Raw genomic sequence first — 22,583 nt, forward strand, 5'->3', positions numbered from 1 at the left:
GTGAGACTGGACGAGGGAGGAGAAATGCCAAACCTACGGGGGGGGGGGGGGGGGCACCGCCAAATCAAGTTGACTCAGGGCGCCATTATCCCTTGAGCCTGCCCTGATTTTTATCCCACTCATTAAAGAGAATCACCAAGAGAATGGACCTGTTAGTAGCAGTATCAGAAGAGTCTTCCAAAAAGCCAACCATTAACTAATTGCACCCTTGTGCCCACTATGCTAGAGGGAAGATTACATTTAACAAAAAACAATTGCTTCCTGCTTGGCTAAACATAAAACTTCTTTAAGGTATTTGCATATTTCTGCCGATAAGTAAAGAAAAGCATCAATTTCTCATTTCTCAAAGCATTTTCTGTAGTCTTAGTGCTACAATATAAGGTAGTGCAGGGCAGCCTTTTTGGCAATGCCCTCTATGATTTTATGCATATTTGTTCCCACTGTGTAACCTTGGTAGTGGCTGCCAGCAGGTTGCTATGATTCTGACATTGGGTTATGGATTCAGCCTCCAAGTCCTGGTTGAGCAAGCTGCCCCTTTTGAGGGAGTTTATTTGAGGTTGACCTTAAGAAGATTGTTAAAGATCGGAGGGAAGTTGGGCCTCAGTGTTTTTCTGAGCATAGGGTAGACCAGAGTCTTGGGGTTTGGGACTCAGGTCCCAAACCAAGGACTAGATTCAGTATTGGCAGAACAAGCTAGCACCCTCCAGAGTGTCAGCCTCCTGAAGCCAGAAAAGTTTGCCCTTTTGATGTGCCTACCGTGGCCACCTCCTCCACTGCCGAGACCCCCAATAAGGAGTTGCAGGCACTCTGGGGAGATTTTGGGTGAGAAGGCATCTCTATATTCCACTTGGAATGTGCCCTTATCACCTGAGATGTGATCTAACAGGGGTTTGTCTTAGATCTGGCAGAGCTGGTTTCCATCGCCAGTTTTACCAGCTAGGTACAGTGGAGCCAGAAGCTAGGGAAGGGCTGATATTCCATCTACTTTGTCATGCTCAAGAAGGGGAGGCTCCTTTCAGCCCATTCTGGTCCTAACATAGTAGATGACGACAGAAAAAGACCTGCATGGTCCACCCAGTCTGCCCAACAAGTTAAACTCACATATGCCATTTTTTGTGTATACCTTACCTTGATTTGTACCTGTCTTTTTCAGGGCACAGACCGTATAAGTCTGCCCAGCACTATCCCCACCTCCCAACCACCAGCCCTGCCTCCCACCACCGGCTAAGCTTCTGGGGATCCCTTCCTTCTGAGCAGGATTCTTTTATGTTTATCCCACGCATGTTTGAATTCTGTTATCGTTTTCCTCTCCACAATCTCCCGCGGGAGGGCATTCCAAGCATACACCACTCTCTCCGTGAAAAAATACTTCCTGACATTTTTCTTGTCTGCCCCCCTTCAATCTCATTTCATGTCCTCTAGTTCTACCGCCTTCCCCTCTCCGGAAAAGGTTCGTTTGCGGATTAATATCTTTCAAATATTTGAACGTCTGTATCATATCACCCCTGTTTCTCCTTTCCTCCAGGGTATGCATGTTCAGTCAACAAGTCTCTCCTCATATGTCTTGCAACGCAAATCCCATACCATTCTCGTAGCTTTTCTTTGTACCGCTCTTTGGGGTCGAGCTGGACAAAATCGTGACCGATCTCGGCACGTCTAAGGGCAAGAGGTTACCAGAGGTCAGGGCTCGGGCTAGTGCTCGCCCCGGTACCTCCAGAGGACGGTTTCAGGAAGCCCGTCGGTACCGCCCGGGCAGGTCGGGCTCCTCTGCCCCCTCTTCCTTCAAGAGGAACTTCTCCCCCAAGCAGCATTCCTTTTGCAGAGACCGCCGTCCCGGAGGTGCTCCCTCCGGTCCTCCCCTAGGGTCTCGTACCCAATGACGGAGCCTTGGTCCACGCCCCAGTGCAGATTGGAGGACGGCTGTCCTCGTTTCTGGGCGAGTGGATCACAATAACTTCAGACGCTTGGGTGCTGGAAGTCATGCCGACCCTTAAGAGACGGGTTTGTACTCTCTCCCTGCAAGTCTCCGGTCAAAGCTGTGGCAGTGCAGCAGACCTTGGACAATCTGATCCGCCTGGTTGCGGTCGTTCCGGTGCCAGAAAATCAGCTTGGCAAGGGACGTTACTCCATTTACTTTGTGGTGCCAAAGAAAGGAGGTTCTGTACGGCCTATCCTCGACCTCAAAGGGGTCAATCAGGCACTTTCGCATGGAGACCCTCCGCTCTGTTATAGCGGCAGTGAAGGCAGGAGAGTTCCTGGCATCCTTGGACATCAAGGAAGCGTACTTGCATATTCCCATCTGGCCTCCTCATCAACGCTTTCTGCGTTTTGCAGTACTGGGCCGACACTTCCAGTTCAGAGCCCTCCCGTTCGGGTTGGCTACTGCTCCGTGGACCTTCTCCAAAGTAATGGTGGTCATCGCGGCCTTCCTGAGGAAGGAAGGAGTACAAGTCCATCCTTATCTGGACGACTGCTTGATCCGAGCCCCCTCTTATGCAGAGTGCGGCAAAGCTGTGAACCGGGTGGTTGCTCTTTTGAGCTCCCTGGGGTGGATCATCAACTGGGAGGAAGCCAGCTGCGCCCAACTCAGTCCCTGGAGTATCTGGGAGTTCGATTCGACACCCAAGTGGGCAGAGTGTTCCTGCCAGACAATCGGATTGTCAAGCTTCAGGCTCAGATGGACCAGTTCCTAGTAGCCTCTCCTCTTCGGGCTTGGGACTATGTGCAGCTGTTGGGCTCTATGACGGCCACGATGGAAGTAGTGCCCTGGGCCAGGGCTCATATGAGACCACTACAACACTCTCTGCTGCAGCGCTGGACTCTGATGTCGGAGGATTATGCTGTGCGCCTTCCCTTGGACCCAGCAGTGCGCAAGGCGCTGAGCTGGTGTACGCAGACAGACAAGTTGTCTGCAGGAATGCCTCTGGTGACCCCGGAGTGGATTGTCGTCACAACAGACGCCTCTTTGTCGGGCTGGGGAGCCCACTGCTTGGGAAGGACAGCGCAGGGGCTCTGGTCTCCTGCAGAGGTAAAGTGGTCTATCAACCTCCTTGAACTCAGAGCCATTCGGTTGGCGCTTTTGGAGTTCATCCCGGTACTGGCGTTGAAGCCTGTACGGGTCCTGTCGGACAATGCCACGGCTGTGGCCTATGTCAACTGCCAGGGAGGTACCAAGAGCGCCCCTCTAGCCAAGGAGGCCATGAATCTATGCCAGTGGGCGGAAGCAAACCTGGAACAGCTGTCAGCGGCCCACATTGCCGGAGTCATGAATGTCAAGGCGGACTTTCTCAGTCGCCATACCTTGGAGCCCGGAGAGTGGCAGCTATCTGCTCAGGCGTTCTTGGACATCACGAAGCGCTGGGGCCAGCCGAGCCTAGATCTGATGGCGTTATCGGCCAGTTGCCAAGTGCCGCGCTTTTTCAGCAGAGGACGGGACCCTCGATCCCTGGGAGTAGATGCTCTTCTCCAACAGTGGCCGACACAAGAGCTTCTCTATGTGTTCCCGCCCTGGCCCATGTTGGGCAGGGTGCTAGACCGGGTGGCAAAGCATCCGGGCCGGATAATCCTGGTGGGTCCGGATTGGCCCAGACGTCCCTGGTATGCGGACTTGATCAGGCTCTCAGTGGATGAACCTCTGCGACTGCCAGTGGAGCAGGGCCTGTTACATCAGGGTCCCGTGGTGATGGAGGATCCCTCCCCCTTTGGTCTTACGGCCTGGCTATTGAGCGGCAGAGTCTGAGGAAGAAGGGCTTCTCAGACAAGGTCATCGCCACTCTGCTGAGAGCGAGGAAGCGCTCTACTTCTACTGCTTACGCCAGGGTTTGGCGTACCTTTGCAGCGTGGTGTGAAGCAGGTTCACTTTCTCCATTTACGGCTCCAATTTCTTCAGTGCTGGCGTTCCTGCAAGAAGGTCTGGAGAAAGGCCTGTTGCTCAGTTCCCTGAACGTCCAGGTAGCGGCCCTGGCTTGCTTCAGGGGCCGCCTGAAGGGTGCTTCCCTGGCTTTGCAGCCAGATGTGGTGCGTTTCCTCAAGGGAGTTAATCACCTGCGCCCTCCTCTGCACTCAGTGGTGCCTGCGTGGAATCTCAACCTGGTGCTAAGAGCCTTACAAAGCCGCCTTTTGAACCCTTGTCGAGGGCATCTCTGAAAGACCTGACGTTGAAAGCAGTCTTTTTGGTGGCTATCACTTCAGCCAGAAGAGTTTCCGAGCTCCAGGCACTCTCTTGTCGAGAGTTTTTTCTGCAGTTCACTGAGGCAGGAGTGACTATTCGCACAGTGCCTTCCTTCCTACCCAAGATTGTTTCTCGCTTCCATGTGAGTCAGCAGCTCTGTCTCCCTTCCTTTCGTAGGGAGGACTACCCAGAAGAGTATTCTGCTCTCAAATATCTGGATGTGAGACGGGTCATCATCAGATACTTGGAAGTGACCAATGATTTCCGGAAGTCGGATCATCTGTTTGTCCTGTTTGCAGGTCCTCGTAAGGGTCTGCAGGCTGCTAAGCCTACAGTGGCAAGATGGGTCAAGGAAGCCATTGCAGCGGCTTATGTGGCCGCGGGGAAGGTGCCGCCTATTCAGTTGAAGGCCCACTCCACTAGAGCTCAGGCGGCCTCGATGGCAGAGGCCGGGTCTGTCTCCTTGGAAGAGATTTGCAAGGCGGCAACTTGGGCGTCGGCCCATACCTTCTCCAGACATTACTGCTTGACTGTGGCTGCTCGGGCGGAGGCCCGGTTTGGAGCTTCAGTGTTGAGTTCAGGGATTTCAATGTCCCGCCCTGGGTGAGTACTGCTTCGGTACATCCCACCAGTCTATGGATTGATCAGCATGATGATATGGAAGGTAAAATTATGTATCATACCTGATCATTTTCTTTCCATTAATCATAGCTGATCAATCCATAGCCCCTCCCAGATATCTGTACTGTTTATATTCTGGTTGAATTTTAGGTTCAAGTTTAGTCTTCAGTTACTTCAGGAGGACTTCGTGTTCATTTTCACTTGGATTCTTCAAGAGTTGAGACGAGTTTGTGTTACAGTGAGCTGCTGCATTCCTCTCCCCTCCGTTTTACGGGGCTGGATTGAGACTCAAATTCTGCCGGCACTTCCTCCCGCTTCGTGCGGCTGTAGGGCAGCTTTGTACCCCTCCCGCTTCGGCGGTGTTAGGGTCAGTGAGCTCCTCCCGCGGTTGCGGTTGCAGGATAAGCCAGATCCCCCCGCATCGGCGGGGTGGTGACCCTCCCCCGCTCCGCGGGGATGAGCTGGACGGATTCCCCTTCCCCACTTGTGAGGGGATGAGCTGGGTTAATTCCCCTCCCCCGTTTCGGCGGTGGTGAGCTGGGCAGAGTGTCCCTTTGTGGGTGTAATTCTCTAAGTGCTGAGTCCTGCGGATGGAGCTTTGATATCGACATACTGAGGAGTTTCCGGCAGCAAATGACCACATATAGGGAGGCAAAGGTTGCTCTCTATCTCCACCTGCTGGTAGATGGACACAACCCACCAGTCTATGGATTGATCAGCTATGATTAATGGAAAGAAAATTATCAGGTATGATACATAATTTTACCATCATCTTATTTTCTTTTCCATGTTCTATTAACATGGCTACCACACCACTCTACTCAGGGTGGAGAGTGAGTATTCCTGCGCTAACTAGTTAGCACAGGATTACCATGTGAGCCCTTACTGCCTACAAAATGTGGCAGTATGTGCTTACATGGTAACTTGTTGTTAATGGCTGTTTCACTAATAAAGAATTAAGGCTTTTGCTGGGCAGAATTGAACAGTCTGTGTCTTACGCAGTTTGGGATGGACTGGAGTGGGCATTGACGACAACTTCAGTGGTTGCAATATAAGGACAGTGCTGGACGGACTACTATGCGCTGTGTCACAGAAATACCAAGGAAAGATCAGGATCAAATATTCTGTATCACATTCATTGTTTTAATCATGAATTGATAATGAGTGTGACTTGGGGAGACTGGATGGACCATTCAGAATTTAGATTATGTGCTGCCCTCTACTATGTTAACATATTAGCACATGGCCATTAATACAAATAGAAAATTAGTCATTTCATGGCTGCGGTAAAAATGGCCTTAGTGCATGGGGAAAAATCTATGCAAGGGAATTTTTTTTAAGGCCACTTTTTACCTCAGCTTAGTAAAAGGATACATTGATAATTTGAAACTGTTTCATGAAACACCTAACCAGTCTTGAGAAAAATTCAGCTATCTTAGACTTCAAGATTTTCTTCCCAATTTTTACCCCTCCTTCCTTAGAGCTCTAAGCCAGAGTCTTCTGCTGATGATGATGACGACGATCTGGATGAAGACACAAAACGGCGAGATCAAATATTCAAAGGAGCAATTGAAGTATTAATACGAGAGTATTCAAGTGAGCTAAATGCTCCATCTCAGGACTCAGACTCGCACCCCAGAAAAAAGAAGAAAGAAAAAAAGGAGGATATTACTGTGAGTGTTCCGTTTAGTGTTCTATTAACAAATGGAAGATATTTTTCCTGACGTTTCCAGGAGTACTTTGCCCAAAGAGGGGATCTTTCCTCAAAAAGCTTATTGGTTTAAATACTCATTCCCCCTTAATAAATATGCTTTCGTTGAGTCCCAGTAGAGACTTTTTTGTATTGTTTATGGCTTTTATTTTGTTATAATAGCTTGCTTGTATGTCATTTTGAGATCCTCTTTTAACTAGGATAAGAATAACCTAGACATTTTGTTTTATTTCTTTAGGAGGATATAAATGCTATAGACATGGAAGATGACAAGAGAGATCTAATTTCTCGAGAGATTAGTAAATTCAGAGATACACACAAGGTAATCTAGCTTCTACTCCACCTTTTTAGTACTAGATTTTTGTACAATCAAAACAAAACCACATCACACCACACAAAATCAACAATACAATACTGTAGAGTTGTCAGCTGAAATTATTTTGGTAGGTGTAGGGATACATAAAAGAATATATAATACATGTACTACATTAAAATTATCCTTATACATTTTATATTTAAGTGGTTAAATTGCTGTCTCTGGACATTTGTTCTGCAGACACCTCAATTTTAAAACAATAAAAGCAAATTGTTTTCTTTAGATTTGGACACAGTAGTTCAAGATAGATATAACTAAAGCCTATATATCAGGGAAGTGAAATAACAAAGACATATATACACTTAAACTTGTTTTTATTATAGGCAGTTGCTTAACTTAAACCATGGGAAGACATTTAAGTATTAAATAGTTTGCAAGTTAAAGGGGGAAGGAGGAAATTTAAAAGAAATGGGTGAGTGGTTACCAGACGTACCAAAACTTTAGATGAATAGAAGAATTGTACATTCCCTTAAAGCTAATCTATTCATTGACCCCCACCATTATGATAGAGATCATATGGTGACTAATGCAAGATGAAACTCACAGCTTGGAAAGTAACATGGAATAGGATGTAAGTATGAGCTTCTGTTTTCTTTATTATATTTTATGGATGCCCCCTCAGGAAAATATGCAAAGGGGTAACTGGCTTTTTGAAATAGTTTGCGCCCAGTGAATCTGACCACCAAAACGTTCCTACCTGCTGTGTGTATGCCAAAGTTAAAAACACTGATAAATCACCATGTGTTGTTAAATAATTTTGTTTACTCATTGAATTATTTCAGGATGATCTGCATTTGATTTGACAGGATTATGGTACATAACTGATTACAGTTCCCTAACACCAGACACTTCTGAAAAGGACAAATTTCCTGCAAGTACTTTGTGCTTCTGGGAGCCAGTTCTGTTCTTAAAATGCAGGGCTGAAAGTTAAAATAAATCTGATCTAATCAAAGTGCCAGAGTACAGTACACAGATATGTAAGTTCACAGAGCCAGGACCATCTGCTGTTACTGATAAACAGGCCTTTACAGCCTTGCTGAGTTGCTCTCATTGCCCTCTGGTTAATCTGGACTCATTCAGGTTAGTTAATGGAGCTATCCAGCTTATATGAATTTGGCACTAGTGTGACGGGATTTTGTTCCACTAAATGCACATTTTAATAGCTAACCAAGTGTAAGTGCAACAGTGGGATGATTATATTCCCTATGCTGCTGAATTATGTTGTTCTCAAACCTGATCCTGGAGGTACCCCAGCCAGTCAAGTTTTCGTGATATCCACAATGAATACTCATGAGAGAGATTTGCATGCAGTGGAGGTAGTTTATGCAAATCTCTCTCATGAGAATTCACTGTGGATATTCTGAACACCTGACTGGCTGTGGGATGCCTCCAGGACCATGTTTGGGAACCACTGTCGTAAACAGTGAGCTCGCCGTTTGTAATTTGAAGGCATAATACCTGATAAATATTTTTGGCAGGCAAGTTGATCAATCCTCTTGATCTTTTTTCATTAGTCATTTTTCTCCATGTTGTTTCTTAACACACATATTTCAAGGTATTTGCAGATGGTTCTTAAACTTCAGTATCTAGTTTAGCTCTCCACATAATTAGCCATTACATAGTGTCATTGATAGGCTGGAAGAGAAGGGGGATTGCTGGTCATGTTTACTTTGGAACAGTGAAATTTTGATTAAAATGAAGTTTTAAGGTTAAAGAAAAGGTACTGGAGATGAGAAATGCTGAAGATGCCTTCGGATGTCCCCGCAGCGTGGAAAGGTGAGCCTGGAATTTAGATAGAGTGGAAGAAGCCCACTGCTCTCACTACTTGTGTTAAATGGTTACAGTGCTATGGTTCAAACTTGCACTTCATTACATGTAACATTATTACTGATCCAAGGTTGTTTTATAAAAAAAAAAGGTTTAGAAGCCCACTGCTCTCACTACATGTGTTAAATGGTTACAGTGCTATGGTTCAAACTTGCACTTCATTACATGTAACATTATTACTGATCCAAGGTTGTTTTATAAAAAAAGGTTTAAGGTATATATTCCTATTTTGGGGGGAGGGGAAGGGAGATTTTTTTTTTTTTTAAACAATTTTTGCACAGCTGTTACCTTGCAGGTTCTTATTTTTGTATGTCTTAATAATCCCACCTAATGTTGAAGGGGGCTATATATTACTGTAGCCTTTTCTTTCATCTCTCTTCCCCATCGCATTTTCATACTTTTCTCACCAATAAACATTTGATATGAAATTCAGAATAAATGAATAAGCAGCTGCTGGTGAAGTCCAGTAATGATATAGCTGCAAACTTTTCAAGTGGCAGTAATGTGTCTGGTGCTTTGTTGGTTGTTGTCAGATCAGAATAATTTCACAGTTCATTACTCAAAACTCACTGGAGCAACACAAAAATGAAAAGCTATGCAAAATAATTTTCCTAAGTAAAAAGAGTTCCTGCTGTTCAGTACTTGAGTCATTGGGATGCTTATTTTTTAAAAACAAATTTCCATCTAATTGAATTTGGCATGCTTGTTCAGAGCAGGGAGTGGTGAGGGGTTGGGATAACTATGGGGAAAGCTAGGAGGATCATATTTGATCCATAGCAGCCAAACATAAGAGCACAGTGAACCTTTGCATGTTTTTGTTATGAGGCTGTAAAATAACCACCACAGTCACTTCAGACTGTCAGGGTATGAGCAATGTAGGGGGTATCCATTTACAGCACGGATGATTCTGAAGAGCTTAAGGTAACATTTATCATTTTTATACCTCTCCTTTTCTAGGTTTCTTGATCTTTTTTTGTTGCATCTTTTGCTTTGAAATATTTTTTGTTTTCTAAGAGCCATCTGCAGCAGGGCTTTATGCACTGTTTACACAACTTCGACATGCATAAGTTCATATGTCTTGACCAAGGACATAGTGCTGCTGACTAACGCCAGTAGAATATTAATAAATCATTTTTTTTCATTTGATGCATCAGTATTTACAGTAAATGTTGAAATAGTATTATAAACTAAGTTAAAATGCCTTTAAAAACTGTAGACTTAAAGCTGTACAGTATCCTCATTCCTGTTGGAACATGTAAACTAAGCCGTAAGTATTGACCCTTTCAGGATAAAATCGCGTCATTAAAAGTATGTGAAATTAAGGTACGTATGCTTTTAGTTTCTGCATTGTACACTGTATTCAAAAATATTACCATTTGTTCATGCTACATTTTTTAATGAGATTTTGGCTCTATTTAGAAAACAATACATTGATTTTTAATCCCTTTGTACTTTAGAATTTCATTTTCTTCTAACATCTCTTTATCCCCTACCTCTCTGTTGTTGTAATTTCAGTGCATTCATCACTGGGCCAATTACAGGGCAGTGTTGGGTTCACTGAATCTTGTGACCTTGGTTTGACTTTCATAATTTTTGTCAGTCCTCTTAACCCTGGGTGCACATCAGAAGATTTTTCACCAGGTAAGAATGTTTTAAAACTGTTCTTAATATTTTTAAAATTCATATTATTGTAGTATTTAATTTCATTTGTGATGTTTAAAACATGAAGCAGAAGAGTGCAAGTATTTACCACACAGTATACGTAAACCATGTGATGCACTAGCATCTAAGAATCTTACAACCTGGTCTGTCTTTGTGAACAATGTACTTACTCTTCCTCCCAGAAACATAGCTTATAGGCAAGGTTAATCCAGTGTTGGCGGTCCATGTCCTAGCACAGCATCTGTAAGTTAACACAAAATAATTGCTTCCAAGGATGCTTTTATCAATCTATTGATGTTTATCTTTGGCAGGAATTCTGGTTGTAGACATACTTAAGATGAAAAAAGTACTATATATATGTTTTTAAACAAAAAAGTACACATCCCTTGTATAAGTGGTTTCCAACCTTTTCATGTTTTATAGGGCTGTCCATTTTGGAATGTTAAACACAATTAAGTCTGCAAGCTCTATAGAGGCCAATTCTGAATACTGTTTTGACCTCGGTTCTCAACTGCTTGCTTGTCACCAATGCTATCAGTTGATAAATATTTCTGTGTATCCAGATTCAGTGCTTTCCTAACGGCCTGTGTTTGGATTTTCAAGACTGGTGAGGTAATGCGCAGTCCCGATTGGCATCCAGCTGATGTGAGGTATCCAGTCGGGCAGAGTAAAGTTTTGTCAAAAGTTGATTTTGTTTAGTGTGCCCAGTTAGTACACTGCATCAACAGTCTGTTTTTCTCTTCTGTAAACCAACATAACAGGGCAAAATGGACATGCGACTGTTACCATACATGTTTTAAAGAGAGGCCAGGCTTGCACCCCAGTATCCAAGGTTGGAGATTGCTGGTCTGTGTTAGATCTAAGCTTTTTGCACGAATTCTAGTCTTGTGATTTGATGCACTTTGATTTTTTTTTTTTTGTTTTGCTTTGTTTTTAATAAGTTCAGATCTAAACAACATTATCTTATTTTGATATTAACTGGGAAGGTTCTATTGTTGGTTTTTAGAAACTCGAAGAGGAAAAAGGCAAAAAGGAGAAAGAGAGACAGGAGGTTGAAAAGGAACGTAGAGAAAGAGATAGAGAACGTGAGAGAGAACGAGAAAGGCGAGAGAGGGAAAGGGAAAAAGAAAGAGAACGTGAGAAAGAAAAAGAGCGTGAACGAGAGAGGGACCGAGACCGGGACCGAACAAAAGAAAGGGACCGGGACCGAGAACGGGAACGTGAGAGGGACCGTGACAAAGAACGAGCTAGAGACCATAGCAAGGATCGGAGCAGATCAAGGTGATTTCTTTATATATATATTTCTACATACCTTTGTTCATACCACTACCTCCCAGCAGAATTTCTGAGATTGTTCTAAAACCAATACTATACCATGATTCCTGTTTCTACATGGTGCCTTCAATGAATCACTATGTTGCAGTAAAATCCATGGTTGTAAAATTAATTTAAGACTACAGAATTTAATTTTTGGTTTACTAATTCTTCTATTGTAACAGTTCAAAAGCACTTGTTTCTGTGTAATGGTAAATGGTTAAGAGTTGAAAATTTTAGGGTTTGAGTGAAAAATTCTTGATTGAGTAATTCCTTAAATTCTCCTTACAAAGCATAGATTTCCCATTACAAAGCATAAAATTGTATTGCTTTGTAAATTGCAGTGCTCTCCTGTCTCCCTCTCACCTATCCACCCCCATCCTGTTAGACTGTCACTGAAATTCTTTGATGTTTTCACTCATCCCCTGTCTCCATGCATATAGACTCACTGAAATGCTTTGATGTTTTGCTCATATATACTGTCATCTACCAATATTTGCTTATTTCCAATCTGACAAAGAAACCTTCGAAAGCTAATCAACAAATGTATTAAGTTATGTCCAATAAAAAAGGTATATTTTCTTTTCCATGTTTTATTTTGTTTTAGTTCTATTGATTACCTTTAAAAGTGGACTAACACGGCTACCATACCTCTCTACTTAATTCTTGTAATCTACCTTGCATTACTTAAGTACATAAATACTTCCACACTGGGACAGACCAAAGGTCCATCAAGCTCAGCATTCTGTTTCCAACAGTGGCCAATCCAGGTCACAAATACCTGGCAGGATCCTGAAAAAGTTCAATACATTTTATGCTGCTTATCCCAGAAATAAGCAGTGGATGTTCCCCAAGTCAATTTAATAATGGTCTGTGGTCCTTTCCTTTAGGATGCCATTCAGACCTTTTTAAAACCCTGCTAATATAACTGCCTTTACCACATTCTCTGGCAACGAATTCCAGAGTTTAATTACATGTTGAGTGAAGAAAAGTTTTCTCCGATTCGTATTTAATTTACTACTTTGTAGCTTCATGCCCCCTAGTCCTAGTATTTTTGGAAAGAGTAAACAAGCGATTCACGTCTACCTGCGCCACTCCACTCATTATTTTATAGACCTCTATCATATCTCCCCTCAGCTGTCTTTCCTCCAAGCTGAAGAGCCCTAGCCGCTTCAGCCTTTCCTCATAGGGAAATTGTCCCGTTCCCTTTATCATTTTTGTCGCTCTTCTCTGCACCGTCCCATTCCCTTTATCATTTTTGTCGCCCTTTTCTGCACCTTTTCTAATTCCACTATATCTTTTTTGAGATGCAGAATTAAACACAGTCTTCGAGGTGTTGTCGCACCGTGGACCGATATAAGGGCATTATAACATCCTCACTTTTGTTTTCCATTCCTTTCCTAATAATACCTAACACTCTATTTGCTTTCTTAAGCCACCGCTGCACACTGAGCAGAGGGTTTCAACTTATCAACAACAATGATGCCGAGATCCCTTTCCTGGTCTGTGACTCCTAACGTGGAACCTTGCATTACATAGCTATAGTTTGGGTTCCTCTTTCCTACATGCATCACTTTGCACTTGCTCACATTAAACATCATCTGCCATTTAGATGCCCAATCTCGTAAGGTCCTCTTGTAATTTTTCACAATCCTCTCGTGATTTAACAACTTCGAATAACATTGTTATCAGCAAATTTAATTACCTCACTAGTTACTCCCATCTGTAGATCATTTTTAAATATGTTAAAAAGCAGCGGTCCCAGCACAGACCCCTGGGGAGCCCCATTATCTCCATTGAGAATACTGTCCATTTAAGCCTACTCTGTTTTCTATCCTTTAAACCAGTTCTTAATCCACAATAGGACACTACCTCCTATCCCATGACTGTCCAGTTTCTTCTGGAGTCTTTCATTAGGTACTTTGTCAGCGCCTTTTGAAAATCCAGATACACAATATCAACCAGCTCACCTTTATCCACATGTTCACCCCTTCAAAGAAATGTAATGGATTGATGAGGCAAGATTTCCCTTCACTGAATCCATGTTGACTTTGTCTCATTAATCCATGCTTTTGAATATGCTCTATAATTTTGTTCTTAATAATAGTCTCTACCATTTTGCCTGGCATCAACGTCTGGTTCACCAGTCTATAATTTCCCAGATCGGCGTTACATGGGCTACCCTTCAATCTTCCAGTACCATACTCGATTTTAAAGATAAATTACTTATTACTAATAATAGTTCCGCCAATTCATTTTTCAGTTCTATCAGTACTCTGGGATGAATACCATCCGGTCCTTGAGATTTGCTACTCTTCAATATGTCAAATTGCCCCATTAAATCCTCTAGGTTTATAGAGATTTAATACAGTTTCTCTGACTCATCAGCATTGAATACCATTTCTGGCACTGGTATCTCCCCCAAATCTTCCTTGGTGAAGCAAAGAATTTAATCTCTCTGCTATGGCACTGTCTTCACTGATTGCCCTTTTTACCCCTCTGTCATCTAGTGGTCCAACCGATTCTTTTTCCAGCTTCTTGCTTTTAATATACCTAAAAAAAAATTTTGCTATGTGTTTTTGCCTCCAACACAATCTTTTTTTTCAAAGTCCCTCTTTGCCTTCCTTATTAGCGCTTTGCATTTGACTTGACATTCCTTATGATGTTTCTTATTAATTTCAGTCGGTTCCTTCTTCCATTTTCTGAAGGATTTTCTTTTAGCTCTAATAGCTTCCTTCACCTCACTTTTTAACCATGCTGGCTGTCGTCTTGTCTTCCTCCCTCCTTTTTTAATACACGGCAGATATTTGGCCTGATGGTATTTTTGAACAGCATCCACACCTGATGTAAATTTTTGACACTCGCAGCCACTCCTCTAAGTTTTTTTTTCTCTCACTTTTTTCATTTTATCATAGTCTCCTTTTTGAAAGTTAAACGCTAACGTGTATTGGATTTCCTATATATACATGAAAAGCTTTTCTGTCACTTTGTGTTAAACTTTAGGAAAATAAATTTCTGGTTTTGCTGTGCCTTTCCTCTCCTTTCTCTCTTGGTTTCTGCATACTTTAGTGCTCTTGTGAATATGAAGCATTAGTTCAGGGTCTCAATGGAAAGAATAAGCAAAAAAAAAATCTCCTTTTAGGATACATCAATTCTTGAAACGGCTGTGCTAATATTTTGCTTTTGGGTCAATCCATGCCAAGTGGTCTAAACTTTCCCACTGTCATGTCTTAAATTTTGTTCAAATTTTATCTGTTGTGCGAGTCAGGTGTTAAACGAAGTTTCCCAAAATTTGAGGTCTCTAACTGCAATAGTTGCAGATCTAGACCCCCTTTTCTGAAAGGTTGTCAGTCCATGAGCGCGTGACATTTACCAAAATGCCATTTTTGGGGTCTAATAAAATCCAAACACATTTATAAGAATGGCTAAAAAATTCAAATCCTGTACAGTTTTTGATAATTTCGATGAAATACATTTTAACATTATGGATGCAAAATCCAGTCAAACAAGTTGACTCAAAGTGTGCATCAAAATTGGTCACAACTCTTCGGAACATATTTGGACCAATATTCAGACCGCAACAACTTCCATGCAAACAAAGATACAGACTTGAAATTTTGAACAAGCATTATGCTTGTGCTGGACATAATACTGCCAGATTTGCAACTAACCAGCATCTATAACCGCCCTGCAGGATCTCTTCAAAGTTGGCACTGTCAGCACAAATGGTAAAATGTACCAAAGTTCAAAGCCAGTTATTAAAAAAGAGTCTGCCTGAATCAGCTTGTGAACAGTATCATCTGAAAGAGAAAATTGTGCTCTACAGCACTGATATGTTTTAGTTTTGCAATGCCACCATTAAGTAGCCATTTACTCAGGTCAAAGTATGTTATATTTTGTGTGTGAGATGTATTGCGTTGGTCCATGATGGCTGAGCCATTACTGGTTATCACATTGAAACCAGCATCCCCATCGCCTTAGGGGCCACACCCGATAGCCATGCAGTAAACAGCCATGGGTGGATATCTTTACTGCAGGATCCCAAGCCTGATTGAGGGTTTCTTTACTGTAGGATCCCAAGCCTGATTGTGTGTTTCTTTACTGCAGGTTCCCAAGCCTGCCTTCCTCAGTTACTTCACTGCAGGTTCCCAAGCCTGCCTTCCTCAGTTACTTCATCATTCTGAAAGCATAATTGATCTGCAAGAGAACGGTTTCAGGGAAACTATATTGCCGACCAGATGATGTCACTGATGGAGCTGGAATAACAGCAATGATAAGTTGTTCTGGGATCCAGCAAGTATCGCGTCTTACCGGCCAATAAAATGAAGTAGCGGGACCATAAGGATGCATAAAGCTTATGAAAGCATCTTTCTCCGAGGACAAGCAGGCTGCTTGTTCTCACTGATGGGTGACGTCCACGACAGCCCCCTCCAACCGGAAACTCACTAGCATGCGCGGCCGTCTTCCCGCCCGAACCGGCTCGTGTTCGTCAGTCTTCTTTTGTCCGCGCTCGGGACGGTCGTGTTTTACCGCCGTTTCGTGCCCCTCAAGTTGACCTCGCGCTTCTTCGCGATTTTCGCTAAAAAAAAAAAAAAAAAAAGAGACCAATCGGTCTTTACCCTTTTCCCCGTTTTTCCAGCTTTTTTCCCCGCGTAAGTTTCCTTTCGCTTTCGGGACCGGCCTATTTGGCCTCGATTCGGGTTTTTCTCCCTTCTTTTTGGTGCCTTTCGTCATCGCGAATTTTGATTTCGCCGGCGTGATTTTTCCGCCCATGTCATCGAAGTCTTCCAGCGGCTTCACGAAGTGCACCCAGTGTGCCCGGGTAATCTCACTCACTGATAGGCACGCTTCGTGTCTTCACTGTCTGGGGGCTGGGCACTGCCCGCAGGCCTGCAGTCTTTGTGCTCTTTTGAAAAAGAGGACTCAGGTAGCGAGATTGGCCCAGTGGAACGCGTTGTTCTCGGGCTCTTCGACGACAACAGCACGGGCATCGAGTGCATCGACGTCGACAGCATGAGTCCTCTACCTCCTGCATCGTCGGTACCAAGACATCGAAAGGCTGCGTCGACGTCGGGGTGGTACCCAGACCTCCGCTGTTGCTGATGTCGTCGGATGGTGGTGCTTCGTCTGGAGTGCAGGTGAGGGCTGTCCATTCCCCTGCTGGTGGCGGTGAGCCTTCGGGTGGGTCTCCCCCTGCCCTGAGGGCTCCTGCAGTACAGCCCCCCCGAGATCGACCTTCTTCGGCCTCGGCCCCGAGGAAGCGACGCTTAGATTCTACGTCCTCGTCGGTACCGGGAAGCTCTGGTGACATGCTTCGCTTGAAGAAGTCAAAGAAGCATCGTCACCGGTCTCCTTCCCGTCTCGGTACCGAGAGCTCTGGGTCGCCGAGGCAGTCGGCACCCAGTAGGCATCGGCACCAGGAGGACCTCTCACCCTCTGTTCAGGAGGTATCGATGCGCCCCCCCCTTGGACAGCCCGGAACCGCCTCCACGTCCGGAACAGACTCTGACATCGACGCCTGCATCGGCTTCTCAGTCTTTCTCCACAGCCGCTCTGCACGAGAGTCTCCGGGCCGTTCGTCCAGAGATTCTGGGAGAGCTGTTGCGCCCTTTCCCTCCGGTACCGGGGGGGTGCTTGCGCCACCGGTACCGTCGAGTGAGGCTCCGGCTGGCCCCTTGCCCGAGGTGAGGTCTCCAGTATCGGTACCGGCGGAGGGAGCTTCGCCGATGCTGGCGAGGGAGTCCACCTCTCGACGCTCCTACCATGGCCGTGTTTCCACGGAGTCGAGTCGGGCACAGCTTCAGACGCAGGTTCGTGAACTTGTGTCTGATACCGATGGTGAGGCCTCATGGGAAGAGGAGGAGGACATCAGATATTTCTCTGATGAGGAGTCTGATGGCCTTCCTTCTGACCCCACTCCCTCCCCTGAAAGGCAGCTTTCTTCTCCCGAGAGTCTGTCTTTCGCGGCCTTTGTCCGGGAGATGTTTACGGCCATCCCCTCCCCGGTGGTCGTGGAGGATGAGCCCAGGGCTGAAATGTTTGAGCTCTTGGACTATCCTTCTCCACCTAAGGAAGCGTCCACAGTACCCATGCATCATGTCCTAAAAAAGACATTGCTGGTGAACTGGACCAAACCTCTAACTAATCCCCACATTCCCAAGAAGATCGAATCCCAGTATCGGATCCATGGGGACCCAGAGCTGATGCGCACTCTGTTGCCGCACGACTCTGGTGTGGTGGATCTGGCCCTAAAGAAGGCTTAAGAGTTCTAGAGAACATGCTTCGGCTTTGGGAGGAAGGCCTATCATTCCTCTATGCTCATGGCCAAGATTCAGTCCTACCAGCTCTACACGAGCATCCATATGCGGAACAATGTGCGACAGTTGGCGGGCTTGGTGGACAAGCTCCCTCCTGAGCAAGCCAAGCCGTTTCAGGAGGTGGTCAGGCAGCTGAAGGCGTGCAGAAATTCCTGGCCAGAGGGGTATATGATACCTTTGATGTTGCGTCCAGGGCCGCTGCTCAAGGGGTGGTGATGCGCAGACTCTTATGGCTGCGTGCCTCTGACCTGGAGAATAGAATCCAGCAGCGGATTGTGGACTCCCCTTGCCCAGTGGACAACATTTTTGGAGAAAAAGTCGAACAGCTGGTAGAACATCTCCACCAGCGGGATAACGCTTTCGACAAATTCTCCCGCCGGCAGCCTTCAGCATCTGCCTCCTCAGGTAGACATTTTTATGGGGGAAGGAGGGCTGTTCCCTACTCTTCTGGTAAGCGTAGGTACAGTCCTCCTCCTCGCCAGCCTGAGTCCCAGGCTAAGCCCCAGCGCGCTCGCTCTCGTCAGCAGCTTGCGCCTCAGCAAGGCCCTGCGGCTCCCCAGCAAAAGCAGGGGACGAGCTTTTGACTGGCTCCAGCAGAGCATAGCCGACATCAACGTATCCGTGCCGGGCGATCTACTGGTCGGGGGGAGGTTGAACGTTTTTCACCAAAGGTGGCCTCTTATAACCTCCGACCGTTGGGTTCTGCAAATAGTCCGGCAAGGATACACCCTCAATTTGGTCTCGAAACTTCCAAATTGCCCACCGGGAGCTCAGTCTTACAGCTTCCAGCACAAGCAGGTACTTGCAGAGGAACTCTCCGCCCTTCTCAGCGCCAATGCGGTCAAGTCCGGGCAAGAAGGGCTGGGATTCTATTCCAGGTACTTCCTTGTGGAAAAGAAAACAGGGGGGATGCGTCCCATCCTAGACCTAAGGGCCCTGAACAAATATCTGGTCAAGGAAAAGTTCAGGATGCTTTCCCTGGGCACCCTTCTTCCCATGATTCAGGAAAACGATTGGCTTTGCTCTCTGGACTTGAAGGACGCCTACACACACATCCTGATATTGCCAGCTCACAGGCAGTATCTGCGATTTCAGCTGGGCACACGTCACTTCCAGAAGTGCCTGGCTGTAGTAGCAGCAGCGCTTCGCAGGCTGGGAGTGCATGTGTTCCCTTATCTCGACGATTGGCTGGTGAAGAACACATCCGAGGCAGGAGCTCTACAGTCCATGCAGATGACTATTCGACTCCTGGAGCTACTGGGGTTTGTGATAAATTATCCAAAGTCCCATCTTCTCCCAGTACAGAGACTCGAATTCATAGGAGCTCTGCTGGATTCTCGGACGGCTCGAGCCTATCTTCCGGAGACAAGGGCCAACAATCTGTTGTCCCTCGTCTCCCGGGTACAAGCGTCCCAGCAGATCACAGCTTGGCAGATGTTGAGATTGCTTGGCCACATGGCCTCCACAGTTCATGTGACTCCCATGGCTCATCTTCACATGCGATCTGCTCAATGGACCCTAGCTTCCCAGTGGTTTCAGGCTGCTAGGGATCTAGAAGACGTGATCCACCTGTCCACGAGTTTTCTCAAATCCCTGTATTGGTGGACGATTTGGTCCAATTTGACTCTGGGACGCCGTTTCCAAATTCCTCAGCCACAAAAAGTGCTGACTACGGATGCGTCTCTCCTGGGGTGGGGAGCTCATGTCAATGGGCTTCACACCCAGGGAAGCTGGTCCCTCCAGGAATGCAATCTCCTGGAGTTACGAGCGGTCTGGAACGCTCTGAAGGCTTTCAGAGATCGGCTGTCCCACCAAATTATCCAAATTCAGACAGACAACCAGGTTGCCATGTATTACATCAACAAGCAGGTGGGCACCGGATCTCGCCCCCTGTGTCAGGAAGCCGTCAGCATGTGGCTGTGGGCTCGCCGTTACGGCATGTTGCTCCAAGCCACATATCTGGCAGGCGTAAATAACAGTCTGGCCGACAGATTGAGCAGGATTATGCAACCTCACGAGTGGTTGCTCAACTCCAGAGTAGTGCGCCAGATCTTCCAGGTGTGGTGCACCCCCTTGGTAGATCTCTTTGCATCTCGAGCCAACCACAAGGTCCCTCAGTTCTGTTCCAGACTTCAGGCCCACGGCAGACTGGCATCGGATGCCTTCCTCCTGGATTGGGGAGACGGTCTGCTGTATGCTTATCCTCCCATACCTCTGGTGGGGAAGACTTTGTTGAAATTCAAGCAAGACCGAGGCACCATGATTCTGATTGCTCCTTTTTGGCCGCATCAGATCTGGTTCCCTCTCCTTCTGGCGTTGTCCTCCGAGGAACCGTGGAGATTGGAGTGTTTTCCGACCCTCATCACCCAGAACGAAGGGGCGCTTCTGCATCCCAACCTCCAGTCTCTGGCTCTCACGGCCTGGATGTTGAGAGCGTAGACTTTGCCTCTTTGGGTCTGTCGGAGGGTGTCTCCCGTGTCTTGCTTCCAGAAAAGATTCCACTAAGAGGAGTTACTTCTTTTTATGGAGGAGGTTTGCCGTCTGGTGTGACAGCAAGGCCTTAGATCCTCGCTCCTGTCCTACACAGACCCTGCTTGAATACCTTCTGCACTTGTCTGAGTCTGGTCTCAAGACCAACTCTGTAAGGGTTCACCTTAGCGCAATCAGTGCATACCATTACTGTGTGGAAGGTAAGCCGATCTCAGTACAGCCTTTAGTTGTTCGCTTCATGAGAGGTTTGCTTTTGTCAAAGCCCCCCGTCAAACCTCCTACAGTGTCATGGGATCTCAATGTCGTTCTCACCCAGCTGATGAAACCTCCTTTTGAGCCACTGAACTCCTGCCATCTGAAGTACTTGACCTGGAAGGTCATTTTCTTGGTGGCAGTTACTTCAGCTAGTAGAGTCAGTGAGCTTCAGGCCCTGGTAGCCCAGGCCCTTTACACCAGATTTCATCATAATAGAGTAGTCCTCCGCACTCACCCTAAGTTCTTGCCGAAGGTAGTGTCGGAGTTCCATCTGAACCAGTCAATTGTCTTGCCAACATTCTTTCCCCGTCCTCATTCCTGCCCTGCTGAATGTCAGCTGCACACATTGGACTGCAAAAGAGCATTGGCCTTCTATCTGGAGCAGACACAGCCCAACAGACAGTCCGCCCAATAGTTTGTTTCTTTTGATCCCAACAGGAGGGGAGTGGCTGTGGGGAAACGCACCATTTCAAATTGGTTAGCAGATTGCATTTCCTTCTTTTACGCCCAGGCTGGGCTGGCTCGTGAGGGTCATGTCACGGCTCACAATGTTAGAGCCATGGCAGCGTCAGTGGCCCACTTGAAGTCAGCCACTATTGAAGAGATATGCAAAGCTGCGACGTGGTCATCTGTCCACACATTCACATCTCATTACTGCCTGCAGCAGGATACCCGACGCGACAGTCGGTTCGGGCAGTCAGTGCTTCAGAATCTGTTCGGGGTTTAGAATCCAACTCCACCCCCCCCTAGGCCCATGTTTATTCTGTTCCAGGCTACACTCTCAGTTAGTTGGATAAGTTGTTAGGTCAATCTCAGTTATGTTCTCGCCGTTGCGAGGCCCAATTGACCATGTTTGTTGTTTTGAGTGAGCCTGGGGGCTAGGGATACCTCATCAGTGAGAACAAGCAGCCTGCTTGTCCTCGGAGAAAGCGAATGCTACATACCTGTAGAAGGTATTCTCCGAGGACAGCAGGCTGATTGTTCTCACAAACCCGCCCGCCTCCCCTTTGGATTTGTGTCTTCCCTTGTCTTTGTCTTGCTACATACGGGACTGACGAACACGAGCCGGTTCGGGCGGGAAGACGGCCGCGCATGCGCGGTGCGCATGGGCGCGCGAGGACTAGCAAAGGCCTTTGCTAGTGAAGTTTCCGGTTGGAGGGGGCTGCCGTGGACGTCACCCATCAGTGAGAACAATCAGCCTGCTGTCCTCGGAGAATACCTTCTACAGGTATGTAGCATTCGCTTTCTGTTCAACTGACGTTTCACAAATGTTTCCAATCCACCATAACAGCGCACAATAAACGATTGGATAATCAACTAATAAAATACGAATGAGTAAATAATTATATCAATACTTTTAAGCGACTATTAAGACTCAATTTCCTAGAAATGAAGAAAAATTAGCGCATCAAGCATACTAAATATAACATACTTTGACCTGAGTAAATGGCTACTTAATGGTGGCATTGCAAAACTAAAACATATCAGTGCTGTAGAGCACAATTTTCTGTTTCATATGATATTGTTCACAAGCTGATTCAGGCAGACTCTTTTTTAGTAATTGGCTTTGAACTTTGGTACATTTTACCATTTGCGCTGACAGTGCCAAACTTTGAAAAGATCCTGCAGGGCGGTTATAGATGCTGGTTAGTGGCAAATCTGGCAGTATTATGTCCCGCACAAGCATAATGCTTGTTCAAAATTTCAAGTCCGTATCTTTGTTTGCATGGAAGTGGTTTTGGTCTGAATATTGGTCCAAATGTATTCCGATGAGTCGCAACCAATTTTGATGCACACTTTGAGTCAACTTGTTTGACTGGATTTTGCATCCATAATGTT

General features: G+C 45.8%; 1 protein-coding gene across 1 annotated transcript in view; it reads left to right on the plus strand.

The window, feature by feature from the left end:
• RBM25 (RNA binding motif protein 25) overlaps window positions 1–22,583 on the plus strand; it is a 350,786-nt gene that overhangs the window by 191,449 nt on the left and 136,754 nt on the right. The window contains exons 7-9 of the mRNA XM_030214739.1: window positions 6,274–6,465; window positions 6,742–6,825; window positions 11,375–11,649. Coding sequence (XP_030070599.1) covers window positions 6,274–6,465; window positions 6,742–6,825; window positions 11,375–11,649 — 551 coding nt within the window. The remainder of the gene's footprint in view (window positions 1–6,273; window positions 6,466–6,741; window positions 6,826–11,374; window positions 11,650–22,583) is intronic.

This window comes from Microcaecilia unicolor, chromosome 9 (assembly GCF_901765095.1).
Source record: "Microcaecilia unicolor chromosome 9, aMicUni1.1, whole genome shotgun sequence".
NCBI lineage: Eukaryota > Metazoa > Chordata > Amphibia > Gymnophiona > Siphonopidae > Microcaecilia > Microcaecilia unicolor.